At 56.0% G+C, this 16,287-nt stretch overlaps 8 protein-coding genes across 8 annotated transcripts; 4 read left to right on the plus strand and 4 right to left on the minus strand.

Moving 5' to 3' along the window:
- Positions 1 to 114: 114 nt before the first annotated feature.
- Positions 115 to 1,144, minus strand: C8Q71DRAFT_836231 (NADH2 dehydrogenase). Its single transcript, XM_047926440.1, has 3 exons — positions 707 to 1,144; positions 558 to 650; positions 115 to 505 (listed from the first exon to the last, which is right to left on the minus strand). The coding sequence occupies exons 1-2, from the start codon at positions 1,027 to 1,029 to the stop codon at positions 575 to 577; spliced, it is 399 nt and encodes a 132-aa protein (XP_047777966.1). The 5' UTR covers positions 1,030 to 1,144; the 3' UTR covers positions 115 to 505; positions 558 to 574.
- C8Q71DRAFT_86779 (Sm-like ribonucleoprotein) lies at positions 1,137 to 2,009 on the plus strand. The gene is made up of 4 exons (XM_047928300.1): positions 1,137 to 1,297; positions 1,393 to 1,461; positions 1,525 to 1,640; positions 1,697 to 2,009. Exons 1-4 carry the CDS (start codon positions 1,243 to 1,245, stop codon positions 1,865 to 1,867), a joined length of 411 nt encoding a protein of 136 aa, XP_047777967.1. The 5' UTR covers positions 1,137 to 1,242; the 3' UTR covers positions 1,868 to 2,009.
- Positions 2,010 to 2,150: 141 nt separating this feature from the next.
- On the minus strand, positions 2,151 to 3,792 carry C8Q71DRAFT_709031 (uncharacterized protein; the record flags this gene model as incomplete). Its single annotated transcript, XM_047920662.1, has 4 exons — positions 2,151 to 2,418; positions 2,471 to 3,149; positions 3,202 to 3,293; positions 3,362 to 3,792. The coding sequence occupies 4 exons, from the start codon at positions 3,790 to 3,792 to the stop codon at positions 2,151 to 2,153; spliced, it is 1,470 nt and encodes a 489-aa protein (XP_047777968.1).
- A 3,395-nt stretch (positions 3,793 to 7,187) lies between these two features.
- C8Q71DRAFT_762697 (uncharacterized protein) lies at positions 7,188 to 8,982 on the plus strand. Its single transcript, XM_047923940.1, has 5 exons — positions 7,188 to 7,321; positions 7,432 to 7,656; positions 7,725 to 7,815; positions 7,872 to 8,304; positions 8,361 to 8,982. The coding sequence occupies exons 1-5, from the start codon at positions 7,282 to 7,284 to the stop codon at positions 8,601 to 8,603; spliced, it is 1,032 nt and encodes a 343-aa protein (XP_047777969.1). The 5' UTR covers positions 7,188 to 7,281; the 3' UTR covers positions 8,604 to 8,982.
- Positions 8,978 to 10,441, plus strand: C8Q71DRAFT_86722 (histidine phosphatase superfamily). Its single transcript, XM_047928294.1, has 7 exons — positions 8,978 to 9,122; positions 9,175 to 9,205; positions 9,280 to 9,293; positions 9,365 to 9,484; positions 9,540 to 9,605; positions 9,668 to 10,131; positions 10,179 to 10,441. The coding sequence occupies exons 1-7, from the start codon at positions 9,092 to 9,094 to the stop codon at positions 10,266 to 10,268; spliced, it is 816 nt and encodes a 271-aa protein (XP_047777970.1). The 5' UTR covers positions 8,978 to 9,091; the 3' UTR covers positions 10,269 to 10,441.
- On the minus strand, positions 10,354 to 11,702 carry C8Q71DRAFT_858455 (MEMO1 family; the record flags this gene model as incomplete). Its single annotated transcript, XM_047927521.1, has 8 exons — positions 10,354 to 10,750; positions 10,813 to 10,947; positions 11,003 to 11,114; positions 11,161 to 11,273; positions 11,331 to 11,399; positions 11,453 to 11,552; positions 11,606 to 11,643; positions 11,692 to 11,702. 8 exons carry the CDS (start codon positions 11,700 to 11,702, stop codon positions 10,354 to 10,356), a joined length of 975 nt encoding a protein of 324 aa, XP_047777971.1.
- A 267-nt stretch (positions 11,703 to 11,969) lies between these two features.
- C8Q71DRAFT_762704 (60S ribosomal protein L32) lies at positions 11,970 to 12,968 on the minus strand. The gene is made up of 6 exons (XM_047923941.1): positions 12,910 to 12,968; positions 12,633 to 12,684; positions 12,462 to 12,570; positions 12,389 to 12,412; positions 12,191 to 12,336; positions 11,970 to 12,134 (listed from the first exon to the last, which is right to left on the minus strand). Exons 2-6 carry the CDS (start codon positions 12,677 to 12,679, stop codon positions 12,074 to 12,076), a joined length of 387 nt encoding a protein of 128 aa, XP_047777972.1. The 5' UTR covers positions 12,680 to 12,684; positions 12,910 to 12,968; the 3' UTR covers positions 11,970 to 12,073.
- A 346-nt stretch (positions 12,969 to 13,314) lies between these two features.
- On the plus strand, positions 13,315 to 15,908 carry C8Q71DRAFT_86886 (kinase-like domain-containing protein). Its single transcript, XM_047928311.1, has 4 exons — positions 13,315 to 14,693; positions 14,747 to 15,182; positions 15,237 to 15,354; positions 15,407 to 15,908. Exons 1-4 carry the CDS (start codon positions 13,620 to 13,622, stop codon positions 15,768 to 15,770), a joined length of 1,992 nt encoding a protein of 663 aa, XP_047777973.1. The 5' UTR covers positions 13,315 to 13,619; the 3' UTR covers positions 15,771 to 15,908.
- The last annotated feature ends 379 nt before the right edge of the window (positions 15,909 to 16,287 follow it).

A 16,287-nucleotide genomic window follows, 5' to 3' on the forward strand; every position in this document is an offset into this window, starting at 1 on the left:
TTTTGCCACCTGTTACCTTCGCTCGCACATGCAGACTTACAGCACCTCTAAGTATCTTGCTCTAATAGTCATTGTGCTCATTGTCTGCAACATATGTATGTACAGCGACCATATCTAGTTTTGATTTATCTCATTGCGTCTTGTGAATAATACTTGTAGCTACTGTCTGCAGCCGCGACACTCAACATGTCGCACAGCGTGTACTGTATGTACATCACCGACTAGCTATGCAATATTATTGCGTGACGCACTTCTCTCTTGAGTACTTGAGTCTTGATCACCTTAGTCGTGCAGGCGGGATCGTCTACCCATGCGATTGGCTTACACCATGTGGAGACGATGGTTCGTGTTTTCAGACTCGCGTTAACAGAAGCAAATGGGAATACGTGCGAGTCCATCGCAGATGTGGTCATCATTGAGGCGAGGATGTTAGACAGCCGACTCAGAAGACGAGACGCGTCGTGAAATGTGCTCAGCGGCCAATTCTATGAGTAGACTACAGAGGCTAGGTCGCTGATTAGTGTCATACTTGTGTTCAGAGTACTACGAATACATACAGTCTCAACTAGCCCATTCATGACGATGCGGTCGCGGTCTTGCCGAAATACTCCCACTGTCCAGGCTCCGGCTTCTCAGCGAGAGGCTCCCATCTGAACATGGCTATCAGCACCAGACAGATAATTGCAGTGAACAGAGGTAGACGTACGCCTTCCACTCGACCATCTTGGACGCCAGGTTCAATTCATCTGTCGCGATGTCAAGCGACTCCTCTATGTGTCCCTCATCCAGTTGCTTCTCGACCTCAGCAATGCTCGCGTTCGCCGTTTGCACAATGTTGAGCTTGTGCTTTGTGAGGGCCTCCACGCCTTGCCGGTATACAGAGGTCTCGGGAATGCCGGATAGCCTCTCCAAGGTGGTTTTGTATGTCTGAATCAGGTGAGGAATAGGGTCGTGGTGGACCTCGAGGCCCGTGATGCCGGTGGTCGTTTTCCGGACTTGGTTGAGGAGAGGGCGAGTGAGACGGAACATGGCGGGGTCGGCGTCGAGACGGGAACAGACGAACGTCGGACGAACATCACATTCTCATCGCGCTGCACAGTCGAGTGCGAGCGCTTATGAGATAGAGAAGCGCGCCAAACGGTCTTGCTGCTGCTTGTGTTCAAGTCACAGTCGATCCTCCTTCGCGACTTGCTTCCTCGTTCTTGACCACGACGGCGCCCTTCGGCGCGCACCTCAACGAACATGGACTCACTCATTCCATTCACAACGTCTGGGTCGCTTGTGGATTGCGTCGACAGTACGTCTATCCCAAGTAAACTCCAAGATCAGCCGTCCATCCTGAGCCCTTAATCCTACCCAATCATTTCGTCTATACTGTCCGGCGTTGGCCAGGGAAAATGCTGGTTGTTTTACGGGACGGTAGGAAGCTCCAAGGAGTCCTGCGCTCGTATGACCAGTTTGGTATGTGACGCCGCTCGCATGCGGGATCAACTGTAAACTGAATGCCCCCTCATCGCGTTGTAGCGAACCTAGTCCTCGAAGACACTGTTGAAAGGATATATTATCGAGACTTCTTCGCAGAAGCATGGAAAGGGCTCTTCCTGATTCGTGGCGAGAACGTTGTGTTGCTCGGTGAAGTGGTACGTAGTTTGACGTACTCAGCCGCAAGACAACACCGTGACTCATTGACCGACAGGACCTGGACAAAGAGGACGATGTTCCACTACGACAGGTTCCCTGGGAGGAGCTCTTGCCATATCACAGGCAAGAGATTGCTGCGAAGAAGAAGCGTGAAGAGGTGAAAGCGCAGGTCTTGTTTGAGCAGAAGGGATTCTGCAAAGAGGGCGGCGAGGGAGACGGCTACTGAGACCTGAGGACCTTGGATGCACCTCCGTTTTGTATCATTGTTATGTGGGATTGGGCTCAGCAGATTGGCAGATTCATTACGCCAGGAGCCGTCCTTGCTGTCGTCATGTCGTAGTTTCAGTTGCACCAGCTACATATTATCGTGTCTGCGTACAGTGGAAGTGTGTATGTGCAAGTGTGAGGATTACTCTATGATCGATTGTACGGACGAGATGAAGGCAATAGCAAAAGCACGAAAGCGAGGATATACGACACCAGAGACAGTGACTCGAATAATGATACAGTCAGATCTTCTTCTTCTTCCCTTTCTTCACAGTATCTCCATTGGCCTTGGGTTTGCTATGTCCGTTGCTTGTCGTCTTCCCGTCGAGGGGCTGTAACGGTGACCCGACAGTGGGTCCCTCAGGCTCCGCGCCGGAAGCTCGTGCGGTCGGATGCATGACATCCTCTATTCGTTTGCGGATCTCCCGCTCTTGCGTCGTAAGTTTGAAGAGAGCACCATCCAGAGCTTCCGTGTCACACTCAACCTCAGTCGAGCGGAGCTTTTGCCATCTGCGAAGTGATAGTGAGAACGGCTCATGCTTCGAAGTTCAATGGCACTCACCCAGCATGCCGAGCACATTTCTTCTGTCCTCTGCACCACCACTCGCCTTCCTCGACCTGCGCACCGTCGACTTGCATAGCATCCCCTGCCGTCTGCCCTGCTTCTTCGTAACTTTCCAAGACGCTCGTCCCGAACTCGGCATACTCCTCTTCGCCGAAGCAAAGCCGTTGGTCCCACCCACACTCGTCTAACTGTTCGGCACGAGCCGCTGCCAACTCTATCAGTTTCTCCCGCCAAAGGACAACGTCCATCTCCTTCTTGAGCTCGTCACGCCTAAGAGAGATCTTGTCGAGCAAACCGTTCAACCGCTCCGTCTCGCGCTCGACCTTCGACCTGGAAGGCTTGACGACCTCCAAGACCGGCTGGGCTGAAGTAAACGCAGGAGAGGGGTGGCCGTTGCCCTCAGCCTTAGCGTCACCATCTGCACCGTCTTTCACGAGGACGACCACACCCTCGCGCTTGCGCGCCTCTTTGACGCTCTCCCAAAGGCTATCCCTGTCACCACGCCATGCATGGATGCGGGACTGCATGTACATGATGCCACAGTCGTCAGAGCAGTACTTGGAGTATGTACCACGGGCGGGCCGATGGCACGCGCCGGGTGAGACTGGGTTTAGATGCTTGAGGCCGTTGAAGCAACGTTTCTTGTACGTCGTCTGCAGACGCAGATGCGGGTTGTCTAGATGGAACGCTCAGCAAGTGCGGGGTCCTCAACAAACTAAGCAACATACTCTCCACGCATTGGGGGCAGATGAATTGATCCACCAGGTCGATCTCCAGATCCGGCATATTGACACATTGCGTATGATACCACTCGTCACACCTATGCCCCGTTACGACAATTATCAGCATAACATGATCAAAAGCTCACTTTGGCATCACAAGGCTCACCGATCACAGGCAATCATCGCCCGATCTTCATCATACCTAGTCTTGCAGATGCAATACAACTTGTCGTCCTGGGCCTGTTGCTTCTCCTCCGCAACACCCGCCGTCTCGCCAGCAGGCTTCCCATCGCCTTCAGCCCCAGGTGCAGCAGGCATGACTGATGTAGACCTCGAGCGCGACTGCCCTCCGGCAGCGGACGCAGAACGCTTTGCAGCCTGATTGACAGCAGAAGGAGCCGCGCTCTTCTTGCCCTTCACAGAAGGCGTGGATGTTGAAGGCGTGAGCATCCCAGGCGTAGGACTCGGGGCCGAAGCAACCGCATCCTTGATTGCCTTCGGTTTCGACTTCGATGCCGTCGTTGACGCTGCAGCCTTTGGCTTTGGCTTTGGAGGAGCTCTCGGTTTTGTTACGGGCTGCACAGTACAATTCCACATCAATATGGCCAACTGAGGAGAGAAAAGATAGCGCACCTTCTGCGATGCATCCTTCTTCTTGTGCCCGGCGACAGCGCCAGTAGAATCAGGCTTGTCCGCTGCTTTCGCCGAATGGAATTTCCCGCCATCCTTGAGGGGCGATGCCGGAGGTGGCATCGACCCTCGCTCACTACCCGGCTGGGAAGACTTCGTCCGCGCGTGAACATCGAGCCTCGTGATAGTTGTCGGTTTCGAGCGCGAGGAATGCGAGGCAGGTGGTGCGTCATCGAGTAGGCTAAGTAGCTCGTTGTCAACGTCCATATCATTATCGTCTACCGGAGCCCCGCCAACAGACGAGGCCACCGCCGAGGACGCAAGATCCAAGACCAGGTCATCCTCGATGAACCCAGTGGTACGGGCTGCAGGCAGAACGCCGTCGAGTTCCTCCTCCAGCATGGCCAGAGGGGTAGGCGTGCGACTCCTTGCCTTCTTCGTGGCTTTGCTCGAGCGAGCGGCCCCATGCCCATCGGAATGGTGACGCCCGCGACTGCCGTCTTCTGGCTTGACACCGCGAGCGGTGGGCGCTGGAGGCGCCGCCACCGTTGGACTTTCTGCCGCCTTGTCACTCGAGGCAGGCACTGGGTCTACCTTGGGGGACGCCGATGCGTAGTGCTCCAGGAGCCATTCATGTGCGTCCTGGTCTTTCGCACCCCTGTCCACTTCTCGCGCAATTGGATCCGGGCGACTCTTGTGTTCAGTCGAGCGCTTCTCCTTCGTCTTCGGCTTCGTCTTCTGTTCCCGCTTCTTTTTCTCTCTCGCCTTCTCCTCCCTTTCCTTGCCCTTCTCCTTCTCATCCGTCCGTGCCGTATTCACGTCCACCGCGTCCAATATTTGTTCCTCAACTGTGGCCTGCAGCGGCGTGTCCGTGAGGATCGGGGCAGGACGCGCCTCAACTGCTTCAGAATCACTGGTCGAGCCTCCCGCTTCATGCGGCGCTACTGGGATGGTCGTTGTATGGAGGCTATCAGCTCCAGGGCTCTTCTCTGTGACAGTGGACGCCGCGCCCTGTAAGAGGTGGGCGGAGACAAATGCAACAACTTCCGGAGGAGGGGCCACAGGACGGTGAACGGCCATAGGCGGCGGATACGAAGTAGGGTCCGAGCTCTTGTGCCGCTTCCGAGGAGGTTCACCCTCGAGGTCTCGCGTGTGAGAAGGCGACACAGGGACATCGTTGAGAATATCCCGGCGCGTTCCGGATGGCGTACGGACAGCAAGGGGAGACAACGGCTTGGTGTAAACCGTGGACACAGGAGGCTGTATAGGTTGAACAGACGCACGCTCCATCACAGGGCTCCTGCTCAACCGCGGACTGCTGTCCACCCTCGAAAGACCAGGGCCCAGCTCTCCACTCAATCTCCTCCGCTCCTCCGTGGCCGCTTGTACGAGAACCTCCAAGCCACCCAGGCCAGCACCGGCTCGCATGGATGGTGAGGGCGAGTTGAGAATATTGGGAAGTGATGCCGCAGACATACGAGTCTCGACCTCTCTCGGAGAGCCGTGCGGCAGGGATGGCGTCCTTGATTCGGACGTGGGCAAAAGAGAAGACGGTGGGCTGCCGGAGAAGAGCATGCTGGGGCTGGAAGGGCCTACCATTGCGGGGCCACGGAGCGAAGAGCGTACTGGGTCGTAATGCGTGTGAGGAGACGGATAGGGCGGCGTCTGTCTCGAAGGGGGACGAAAGTAGCTGACAGGCGACGCAGTGTCAGGTCGCGCCGAGAGTGCAGGAGAATGAGATGGTTGCCGTTGAGGTAAGGGCAAACTGTACACTGAGGAGGGGGAACGTGACGCCGACGGAGAGTGAGGGTGCGCTTGGTAGGAGACGCTATGCGAGAATGGTTGGTTTGTGGGAGAGTCCGAATGCGCACTCCGCGATGACGATGGCCTCGCTGATGGGTAGAACGTCGTAGCAAAGGGGTCGTGTGGTCGTGGAGGGTACAATTGATGGGATGAATCTACCTGCGAGTGCTGTTGCCGACCGGCGAGAACACGATCATATTCGGGAGACCGACTCGGCGCACCTGCCGGTCTGGACGCCTCGTTGTACAAGGCATCCCGATCGTACGGGATGTGCGTCTGTACTGCGTGCGGAACCGCATATCCTGCAAGTGTGGCATCCCGACGGAGACTAGGGGAAGGCGTATGGCGTCGCAATGGCACAGGTTGCAGGGATAAAGGAACAACGTCGTGAGGGGGAGCACGCGTAACGGACGCTGTCAGTGAAACCTCGCTGCGGGTCTGCCGAGAGACCGGGTCGTCCAATGGGTCAGGGTCATTGAGGATGCTGGCAAGCTGACTGGGGAGCGGTCGAGAGGGGCGCTGTTCCACTGGCTGCTGGGGGGCGGCATTCTGGCGAGGTTCGTTGGGTTCGTCACATAGGAGATCGGAGATGGCGAGTCGGCGGGCAGCCATGCAAAGAGGAAGGGGCTGGAGAGCGGGAGATAGAGGGATAGAGGAGGAAAGCAAGGTTGAGCGTGTGCACGCCCACCCAGGACTCGGAGGACGGGGCCCAAGCTGGGCATCCGCGTCGCGGGACGGCAATCTCAGATGGTCACGCGGCCCGACCCAGGCGGGCGGCTGTCCGCAGACCAACATCATCGACCGTCGACGCCAACTGTCGGCGACGGCGGTCCATCCATTGCATGCACTCCTGCACAACCTGCGCAACACGCAGCATCAAGATTCAATGTTCTCGTCCGGTACCTACGATAGTGAGGAGCACATGTGTGAAGGAGACTCACGACGCATACTCCAACAGACATTGACAATGACGAAGACCTGACACACCAGCGCAATTTCACACTCAATGTCAATCATAACATCTTGCGAGCTGCGTGCAACATATGTATCATGTTCATCGGCAGAGCGGCCACCGTTGCAAGGCGTGAAAGCACATACAACACACATATTTAGAACAACATGACCATGACATTGAAATCCAGCGAACAACTGTACAACGAGACATTGCGGCGCAACCCACACAGCGGCCACGAAGGACCAACTGCTAAGACATAAGTCTAATCAGTGAAGCACGAGCACGCCGCACCCAAGTCCCATCGTTCACAACCTAACGGTATTCTCGATCTCCAGCCCATTTAGACGGTCTCGAGGTCCTCGACCCACTCCAGTCCTAGAAGGCGGGCGAGTCATCGTCGAGATGCTTTTGAGGGCTACAGGAACAGAGTCAGTTTGACGGGACACATCCTCGACAGCGACAGCACACACCTGTGTTTAAGCGTTTGAGCTGCAAAGCGCTCAGAGGAGGCTTCATAAGGCCGCCGAGGAACTGTACAGTGGCTGAGGAAGGACCCGCGACACCACGGTCGGGGTCCTGTGGAGGAGCCTGGCAGGATCCAAGCAGCCTTTGCCCAGCGCCAGTCAATCCGCTCAAACGCTGTACGCCGTCCTAGGACGCACTCTTGCTGAGAGACTGTAACAGGGGCCCCGTCAAGAATGTCGGTGGCCAGCAAAAACGCGTTCGCCCTCCTCGAAGGTCCGTTTCATGCCGGTGGCTGCCCTACCGCATCCTGATTGATTTATCTGCTCTATGCCCTGGTTCCGAACACTGCAATATGTCTCGGTCGTAAATTGTAACGATCGCAGACGAGGATTCCTCACGGCCGTCTACCCCGGCGAGCAAGCCGGCGCCGACCAAGGAGTCTGCTCCCACTCCCGCTGCTTCTACGCGCGGGACCCAGAAGAGCCGTGGAGGACCTGCTTCGCGAGGAGGCCGATACTACCAGAGGGGCGGTAAGCCTACCGCTCAGGGGACTCCGGACGCAGCGGAAGATGCTGCGGCTGGTGAGGGTGAGGCACCCAGGAAGAAGTGTGAGTAGCCCTTCGACTCACTGTATGAGTCTGTTCGTTTATGAAATCCTTCCTATCGGTGTGTACAGTCGAGCGCGGTCGCGGCAGAGGTCGCGGTGAGCGTGGCCGTGGCGGCCGTGGTGGACGTCCTTTCGACAAGCACAGCCAGACAGGCAAAGTGTACGACATACTATTCGTCTCTTTCCTTTTGCGTTGTCTTGACATGCGCTACCCAGTGACTCTGAGAAGAAGGTCAACCAGGGTTGGGGTGCCGACGAGGGCGATGCTGAGTTCAAGGCTGAAACTGCTGCCGAGGGCGATGCCGCTGCCGACGCTACTAGCCCTACTGCTGACGCCAGCGGCTGGGGTGCTGCTGAAACCGGCGCAGACGACTGGGGCGTCCCTGCCGCCACTGAGGGCACGCCTGCACCGGAGGGCGAGAAGGCTCCTGAGGTCCGACGCGGCCGTGACAGGGACATCAGGGAACCCGAGGAGGAAGACAACACCCTCACCCTGGAAGAGTACCTGAAGCAGCAGACGGAGAAGGACCTCGCTGCCGTACCCAAGCTTGAGCCCAGGAAGGCAAACGAGGGCGATGACTCCATCTGGAAGGACGCCGTCGTCGTCAGCAAGAAGGACGAGGAAGAAAGTGCCTACTTCGTGGGCAAGGTACGCGACCAATTTTCCTTTCGAGTTCTGTGTCTGACCAATGTTCCCCCTCAAAGAGCAAATCGTCCGTTCCCAAGAACCGCTCCAAGAAAGAGGAGAAGGTCTACATTGAGATCGACGCTCGCTTCGAGCGCCCTGCCCGTGGTGGTGGTCGTGGCCGTGGCGGCGACCGCGCTGAGCGTGGTGACCGCGGTGGTCGTGGCCGCGGCCGTGGCGGAGGAAGGGGTCGCACTAATGGCACCTCTGCTACTCCTGCCGTCGATGTTGACGACCAATCGGCCTTCCCCTCGCTCTCATGATCGCTTCGATCACTACTCGATGCAGACGTCAAAATCAATATCACCACATACATCGCGAGTATGTCAATACGCCTCCATTCGTCAATTCCTCATCCGCATACAAATCTGCGCCTCTCGTCATCGTCTGTTGTGTGTGCCCCGCTTTCTCCTCCGCCTCTTGTATCTATCTACGTGGCTGTGGTACACTGACGCGAACGTCTATGAGTCTATGACATGATGCTACCTTATGCTACCGTAACTAGTCTGTATATGCATGTCTGCGTGTGCAATTGGTGATTCTCGTTGTACCTGTCTGCTATGTGGCGATATGAAGTGTCGAGCATATGTATAACCTGCGCCTGAATCATCGATTGGAAAGGCCCGCGTGTGCACCGCGTTCCTTTCGTCGAGAGCGGCGCTTCCTCTGCGGATGCCAGTCCATCAGTATCCTGCAGCGTTGCACTCCGCTTTCGATGTACCCGCCTTGACCTCAGACCTCTCACGGCCGAATGATTGAAACCATCTATATCGCTAGGCATGGTAAGTCGCAGCTCCGGTTGTCCGTAGTAGCGAAGTGAACGGTTGATTCTAGGATTCAGACTGAACTGGGTGACCTCTGAGTGGTGCGTCCTATATTAACATGACTTTGCCGTCTGCAAATCCTCCTGATCGCTGATACGAGTACAATATGGAACAGGAAGTCTGTCACAGGTGCGTCAATCAGACGTCGACGGTGTTATGCACAGTCAGTCTCACCGTTCACGTCTACGGAACTCTATCAGGGCTCCCCCGAGACCCACCACTTGCAGCATTCGGGTTGACTCAAGCACAGGAGTTGGCAGAACACTTCTTGTCGCTTCCAGAAGATCAGCGTCCGACTCTCATCCTATCCTCCCCGTATTGTGAGTAGGCTGACACGGAAGCTGGTAGACTAACGATTTTATAACATCCCGACAGACCGATGTCTGCAGACGTCGACGCCCACGTCTAAGGCCCTGCAAGTCCCGATTTTCGTCGAGCATGGTCAGTGCGTGTATCCAGGCAACAATACTCAGGCTGAGTTGTCACATATGCATGTCTTCTAGGTCTGTCGGAGTGGTATTCGCCTGTCGTACCCGGGACTGGCCTCCACCCTCGCCCAGCCTCCGCAACCGCGCTGCAGACGTACTTCCCCGACATAGATGATTCCTGGTCGTCGATCTGGTACCCCTCACGGAAAGGCGAGGATGTAGAGCAATGCCACCATCGATGCCACAGCTTCCTGAGCGCACTCATACCCGAGGTCGAGCGCAGGTACGGAGGCAAGCACAAACGTATATTGCTGGTCAGCCACGCCGCCACGATCATCGCTCTGGCGAGAGAATTGCTTGGGGACAGGACGCTCCCGCTGCGAGTGGGTTGCTGTACTGTCTCAGAAATCACTCTCAAAGCAGATGGCAATGCCGCTGTGGGTGCCTGGGAAGCCAGACGCCTCGCCGACGGCAGTTTCTTGAAGGAAGGTGCTCAGAGGGACTGGGGCTTCGAGGACATCCAGATTGCCAACGGCAAGGTAAAGCACACTTGGTGTAGTTAGTCCCGTTACTGAAGAAAACTTAGGTTGTGGAAGATCCTGGACAGCCCGGAACGCAGAATGACCTGGATGAGCCTTTCGGCCTGCAGCTACCAGGTGCCTCATCAAGGATGTAGAGCTGTTGTTACACTTGTATAGACTATATGGTACAGGATCAAACCGTCTTACAATGTCCCAGTACTACACATACTTCCGTCCAAGTCAGACCGTAATGTACCCACTCGCATAGCTCACACTGGAATCTCGCAGAGACTTACACTGGCTACTCTGCTCGTACCGCACCCACTCCAGATGGGGCACCCGGCCTTGGCTCTGCAGGGCCCCAAGTGCACCTAGGAGCACCCCGATCGGATGTCTGCCGCAGATAGTGTTCTTGGTCCTCTTCAGGTAGTCAGCGAAGTCGAGGTGCGCCTGATGCGCTGTCTGCGGTGGCATGGTCATGAGCTCCATGGCTTCGTGGTCTAATGCGGATATCGATGCGTGGATGGGGTGTGTGGCGAGCGCTGGTGGCGATGGATCGGCTTTGGATAGTCGGACGGCAGGCGCTGAGGTTGGAGGGGGCTTGGGATAGTAGAATGTGTACTGAAAGCGCGTGCCCCTTGAATTGTCAGAAGCGTTGCATCAGCGCATGAACCTAGACCGATGTGATGGAAAACGAACCAGTGGCAGAAATCGCTGGAAATAACGAAGAACGTGTCTTCTCTCGCGAGATAGGATGAAAGAAGAGTGCCGAACTTGACCTCTTTGGTGTAGTTGATCGCACCGATAAGTATGGGGACGATTGTGATGTCCAAGCTGTCACGGATGATCCATGTTGGGAACGAATAACATACAGCAAAGAGCGACGTACCCCTCGAAGACCTTTCTGACATAGGGCAAGTGCATCTCGATACTGTGTTCATCTTCGTCGGTTTGAATGTCCATATCTTGGAACTCTCCAGTTGCGCGAAGCTCCCTGACGGCTGATAGAAGATGAATACGGGCTAAGCCCTTGATGATGTCACTCACTCTCCAGATCTATGGGTAGTTCGCCCAATGGCGTCTCATACTTCTCGCACATGGACAGAGCGCAACCGTCCAAGTAGACATGGTGGGAAGGGCCCAGTACAAAGACACGCTTTCTATGACCCGAAGTTTATTAGTGAAACCCCCTGGCTGCATGTGGCGAGCGCACACACATTCCAGTAGTATCAATGCTCTTGTAAGCCCATGCCGCTGCTCGTCCAGAGTATGAATACCCCGCATGCCTGTCAGGTCCTAGATTAGTTGTGCGGCAGCCACCCTGACCATAGGTATTCACGGGGCAATGATTGCTTTGCAACCTTTGATCGGGGGAGAGAATTCCTCTTTTGCCTCGACAGCGGCGAGGTTGCTGCTCAACTCTGAGTCGAGTTTACGACCTGCGCGATGAGTTCTGGCGATCGCTCGGAGCAGCCACAACGCGATCTCATACCATCGCCGACATACCAGGAGTTCGCATGCGTCGCTTGCCTGAGTCATGATGAGCCTGCTGAAATAGGTCTGTACTATTCCACATACCTGGAGGACATCGTACAAGTGAGAGAGAGACTCAGAGCACGATAGGAAGCTCATCCGAACGACGTCAGATAGTGTCAGTCTAAGTAGCACGTGCGGGTCGATTATCAACGATCTATACACGACCAGGCCTGTTCACCGAGAGCGAGTCGCATACTATGATACAGGCAGGCGTCTCCAGAGACCATACTCCACGGATCAGAAGAGCTTAAGAGTACATAGCGGGCATTACTCTCATGACCTTCGTTGCATGACTTGTCCCTCGACTCACACATTTTGCGTTCCTGGCCTAAGCATGGTCGCATGGTGCTTATTGCGAGCATAGAGGGGAGAATACATGGCGGAATATGCAGAGTAATAGCGAGATGAATGCGAGAACGACCATTTACTCCTCAGACCGGAGACGAGCAGCCGGGTTCGTCACCTTTACACCCAACACCTTGGCCCTGTGACAGACGCCCAGGTCAATGAGAGCACCGAATGTAAGGGGAGTTGCACGTACCGCTCAAGGATGGTTGTGCGGTTGCGGCTGCTGACGTTGTGGGCGACTTCCGCCGCAAAGCTTTTGTTGTGCATCAGCAGGAGGTCGACTTCCCGGACGTTGCTGACCAAGAGCTTCTTCAGGCCGCTGGGCAGCAAGTGCCTCGTCTGCGACGAAATTTAGAACGAATCGAAGCCATGAGACTACATTGTAACATACCTTCTTGTTGCTCCCGTAACCAATCTGAACCAGAGATGAGATGGGAACCGCATCAAGTCATTTGAGAACGCACCTTGGGCATCGGGAGCTGCCCCTTGAACCGCCGGCGCACCCGGTTATCAATACCCTTCGGTTTCCGCCATGCCTCCTTCACGCTCTTGTAGCGATCGGACTGATGGCGCCTGAAGTATGGGACAATGAATGAATACGATCCTCCGAAGTTAAAACGATTCGAGAGACTGACTTGAAGACCTTCGTGCGCTTCTTGACGATGGGGATGGTGTTGACCATGGCGGCTGAGGAACAGCAGATTAGCTACGGAGCGTATAGGTCGGAGTGTCGCTATTCAGCTAGAGCCTTGGAAGCAGAATGAGATGAGATGCCAGGCCAGCATGGGTCCATCCGACTGAGGTCGGAGCCATCCATCCAAATTTGACGGTGACACAGCCCGATACCGGTCTCATTCTGCTTGCAAGGACTCGAGCTAGCAGAATCGACGAGAACATAGGTGAGGCACGCACATTTTGGAGGTCTTGAGGTCGGCGGCGAGGTTTTGTGGTCGTTCGCCGTGGGTACACAGACTGGCGCGCAGGCGCTGTGCGTCTGTCACGTGTATACTTACTTAAGTTACACGCGGGCGCTCGACCTTCGAGGTGGGCTGCGGCCCGCAGTGGGCACCTCACTCGAATGACAAACGGACATCCTCAGGCTCGCACGGAAGAATGCCCAAGGAAGCCCAGTATGTACATACTGCAATCATTGTGCGTCTGTTGTACACATAGGTAGCAATCGTATTGTGTGTACTACTCGAATGTACCACACAGAGCATACGGATGTCAACGGATGCGGACTCAGGGAGATAGAAGTAGCGTCTGTAATTTGCGGCGTTGCGATTAAATTCCGCAGTACGTATGATTGCTGGTAAGTGAGGTATGGTATGCTGAGCGTGCCTCTGAGCCCCAATGTTAGAGAGATTCAAAATCTCCAGCTGTGCCAACCGTGCATGCGAGCAGTGGTTCTTGCCGGGTTACAACGACCTACAGCCTTAAGCGTTCGAGAATCATCAGGCAGTGTGTTCACGAGGCGAAGCATATCCTACTGTCAGTCTGGGACAGAGGAAAGCTGCTTGACAAGCTTGGAACGGTATCATCAACGGGTCGATCACATGTAGACCACCCGATAAGTGAGGCGCGGGCACAGAGCCCCCGCATGCGTGCATACCAACTTGACCATGACCCGATGCTCGGTCCCTCGGCGACATGTCGAGCGCGGCGAAGACAAGGGCGCGAGGAGCAGCGACTCAGACGAAGACGACTGTCTGTGGATTGGACGAGGGCAGCGCCACTGCGGCGGGCCACCGCGCACGTGGACCATCCCTTTGAACCCGCCCATCCGCTCGGCTCGGTCCAGTTCAGCCCCACCAGCTTTCACGACTACAAAACGATCCTTGCCCACCAACGCCCTGGACGGCACTCCTTCGCGCAACATGCTAGCGACAGCTTCTACCGTTGATCACTCCTTCGATGACGACGACTGGCTCGCACCGCAGCCCACCCAACGACTGTACCGGGCGGCATCCGTAGGGAATAGCTGGGGAGTGACGTCTATTGGCCGAGGATTCGACTGGAAGGACCAGGAGGACGAGGCGCAAGGTCCGTCAGCAGTCGAGCACCCTCTGCGACTGCATGCAGATCCTCCTGTGCTCGCTCGAGACTCTACCGTGACTCCCGGACGGGTCGCTCGCGGTGCGGCACGGAGTAATCCGCACGGTCCTTCAAAACAAGCAACTCTAGGAGTGCACACTCCCTTGACAGCCCCCGCATTCTTTCCCAATTACTCTGGATCCTACTTCGCATCATCCTCTCCACTGTCACAATCACCTAATGCATCTCGTCCATCTTCTCCACTCCCGATTTCTCGCACCGCTTCCCCACGTCCCCTATCCCCCGGATCAGCACGGCCACCGCTATCTCGTACGCCTACTTCGCCTCGATTAGGTGGACCTGCTCGACCTCGACGAAGGTCCTCACAGCAGCGTGTCTCACTTATCGCCGGACGTGTGTCGATCGTCCCGTCCCAGCCTCCATCTCCGCCACCCGCAGTTCCACAGACGCTTGTTCGAGCGAACAGCGCAGCTAGCTTCCTCAGCGTAGCCACAAGCGCAGGGCCGCCCACACCCAATTCGGAGGTTGACGCGCTCAACGAGCGTAGCATATCGGAGTTTGTGATTGAACGCGAGATTGGACGCGGTGCTTATGGACTCGTCAAGAGAGCGAGAGAAATGAACACCGATGGCACGCTTGGGGTACGTCGTCAGTCTGCTATTTGAACGTCATATTGACTAGCTTGCCATCGTAGCCTCCGCTAGTCATCAAGCAGATCATCAAGTCGCGCATTCTCGCTGACTGCTGGAAACGGCATCCCAAGTACGGGACCATCCCCATTGAAATATACGTGATGTCCGCTATTTCGGCAACGCAATACGTCCTACCTCCCAGAAGGCCTTGGCACCCGTCGCGACTGTCACCACAGCCAGACGATAGCTGGGTGGAAGGCAAAGTTGTGAACGGTCACCCTAACATCTGCCCCCTGCTGGACTTCTTCGAGGACAACCATTATTATTATCTCGTATTGCCTTCTACTACACCGGAGCCGAAGGAGGGCGAACCCACGCCACCATCCGATCTTTTCGACCTTGTAGAAAGTCATCCTCGCGGTCTCCCTCCGGATTCTATCAGGTCCTATCTCGGGCAGATCGCGGATGGCATGGCCTTCCTGCATTCGAAGGGCATTGGTAGGTACCGCTCACTTCAACGATTGCACCAGCTGACACCCTCCGCGTCGATAGTACATCGAGACATCAAAGACGAGAACGTCGTGCTCGGTCCTGCAGGGAAGTGCGTTTTGATCGATTTCGGTAGTTCTGGCCTCGTGAAGAAGAATGGGTGGGATACGTTCAGCGGCACGTACGTGCAATCGGTTCATCTACTCCATCTATCGGATCTCACTATCATGTAGGCTCGACTATGCTGGTCCAGAAATCCTCCGAGGCGAGCGGTACTTTGGGAAGGAACAGGATGTATGGGCATTCGGCGTCGTGGCTTATGTCATGCTTGTCGGAGAATGTCCATTCACTACTGCGGCGGAGGCACAGGATGGCCTCGAGTCACCCTTCTCGAACGCCTCGATAGCGTTGGACGAACGTTGCGCTGAGGGCAAGGACCATGAAGGGGAAGAAACAGACGGAGGTGGGGCTCTGAGGGACGCTGCCGCTCTGGTCCGGGCATGCCTGCAGGTCGATGTAGCGGCGCGACCTACCTTCCAGCGGATTTTACAGAGCCGATTCTTGAGTGGGCGCGGGGGCTGGGGCACGGAAGAGTGATACGTCTCGCGATATTGAAAAGGGGAGTCCGCGTGGTCTGTGCGTGCATAGCTTTCTTGGACATCAGACGCTAGAGAATGCTGACCCGCTTGCTCGTCCGTGCTGCAGGTATGTTATCTGATGCCTTGCGGCAGCGAAGAGACGTTTTCCGTCGATGATTTCTCCGCGGCTACCTTCGTATTGTGTGAATCGGTGACCTGCTCCACGTCTTAACTTATGTACCTGCACTCATCAGCAAGCCTGTGCTATACATCTCGTTTCATCATTTATCTGTGTCAAAGAATAGCATGATGTCCCCGCAATTCGCACTCGCCCCACTGTCGTTCTAGGGAATGTAGCAATCTAGCCTTGCCATATCTTAGAGTAGACCCGCAAAATAAATTTCTGTACGAAAACAAATTGCTCGCCGGGCGGAGGTGGGCGCGGGCCGCTGTGCAAGGGCGGCGGGAGGGTAGCGGCGAATGGCGGTGTGGCTGGCGGGGGGCCGGCGCCACCGAGCCGGCCGGAGCTGGGCGGT

This window comes from Rhodofomes roseus (assembly GCF_022264815.1).
Source record: "Rhodofomes roseus strain CIRM-BRFM 1785 chromosome Unknown C8Q71scaffold_12, whole genome shotgun sequence".
In the NCBI taxonomy this organism is placed as follows: Eukaryota; Fungi; Basidiomycota; class Agaricomycetes; order Polyporales; family Fomitopsidaceae; genus Rhodofomes; species Rhodofomes roseus.

Excerpts from the sequence above, each read along its gene's own strand:
- C8Q71DRAFT_86722 (XM_047928294.1), top strand. The coding sequence starts at position 9,092 with ATGATTGAAACCATCTATATCGCTAGGCATG. Across the intron at positions 9,123-9,174 it reads CATCTATATCGCTAGGCATG|GATTCAGACTGAACTGGGTG; the intron begins GTAAGTCGCAGC and ends GGTTGATTCTAG. Across the intron at positions 9,606-9,667 it reads CCCGATTTTCGTCGAGCATG|GTCTGTCGGAGTGGTATTCG; the intron begins GTCAGTGCGTGT and ends CATGTCTTCTAG.
- C8Q71DRAFT_86779 (XM_047928300.1), top strand. The coding sequence starts at position 1,243 with ATGGACTCACTCATTCCATTCACAACGTCTGGGTCGCTTGTGGATTGC. Across the intron at positions 1,462-1,524 it reads GCGCTCGTATGACCAGTTTG|CGAACCTAGTCCTCGAAGAC; the intron begins GTATGTGACGCC and ends ATCGCGTTGTAG. Across the intron at positions 1,641-1,696 it reads TTGTGTTGCTCGGTGAAGTG|GACCTGGACAAAGAGGACGA; the intron begins GTACGTAGTTTG and ends ATTGACCGACAG.
- C8Q71DRAFT_762704 (XM_047923941.1), bottom strand. The coding sequence starts at position 12,679 with ATGGTCAACACCATCCCCATCGTCAAGAAGCGCACGAAGGTCTTCAA. Across the intron at positions 12,571-12,632 it reads AAGCGCACGAAGGTCTTCAA|GCGCCATCAGTCCGATCGCT; the intron begins GTCAGTCTCTCG and ends CCCATACTTCAG. Across the intron at positions 12,337-12,388 it reads GTTACGGGAGCAACAAGAAG|ACGAGGCACTTGCTGCCCAG; the intron begins GTATGTTACAAT and ends ATTTCGTCGCAG.
- C8Q71DRAFT_762697 (XM_047923940.1), top strand. The coding sequence starts at position 7,282 with ATGTCGGTGGCCAGCAAAAACGCGTTCGCCCTCCTCGAAG. Across the intron at positions 7,322-7,431 it reads CGCGTTCGCCCTCCTCGAAG|ACGAGGATTCCTCACGGCCG; the intron begins GTCCGTTTCATG and ends TAACGATCGCAG. Across the intron at positions 7,816-7,871 it reads CACAGCCAGACAGGCAAAGT|TGACTCTGAGAAGAAGGTCA; the intron begins GTACGACATACT and ends TGCGCTACCCAG.
- C8Q71DRAFT_86886 (XM_047928311.1), top strand. The coding sequence starts at position 13,620 with ATGACCCGATGCTCGGTCCCTCGGCGACATGTCGAGCGCGGCGAAGAC. Across the intron at positions 14,694-14,746 it reads ACACCGATGGCACGCTTGGG|CCTCCGCTAGTCATCAAGCA; the intron begins GTACGTCGTCAG and ends TTGCCATCGTAG. Across the intron at positions 15,183-15,236 it reads CCTGCATTCGAAGGGCATTG|TACATCGAGACATCAAAGAC; the intron begins GTAGGTACCGCT and ends CCGCGTCGATAG.
- C8Q71DRAFT_836231 (XM_047926440.1), bottom strand. The coding sequence starts at position 1,029 with ATGTTCCGTCTCACTCGCCCTCTCCTCAACCAAGTCCGGAAAACGACC. Across the intron at positions 651-706 it reads AAGATGGTCGAGTGGAAGGC|ATGGGAGCCTCTCGCTGAGA; the intron begins GTACGTCTACCT and ends AGCCATGTTCAG.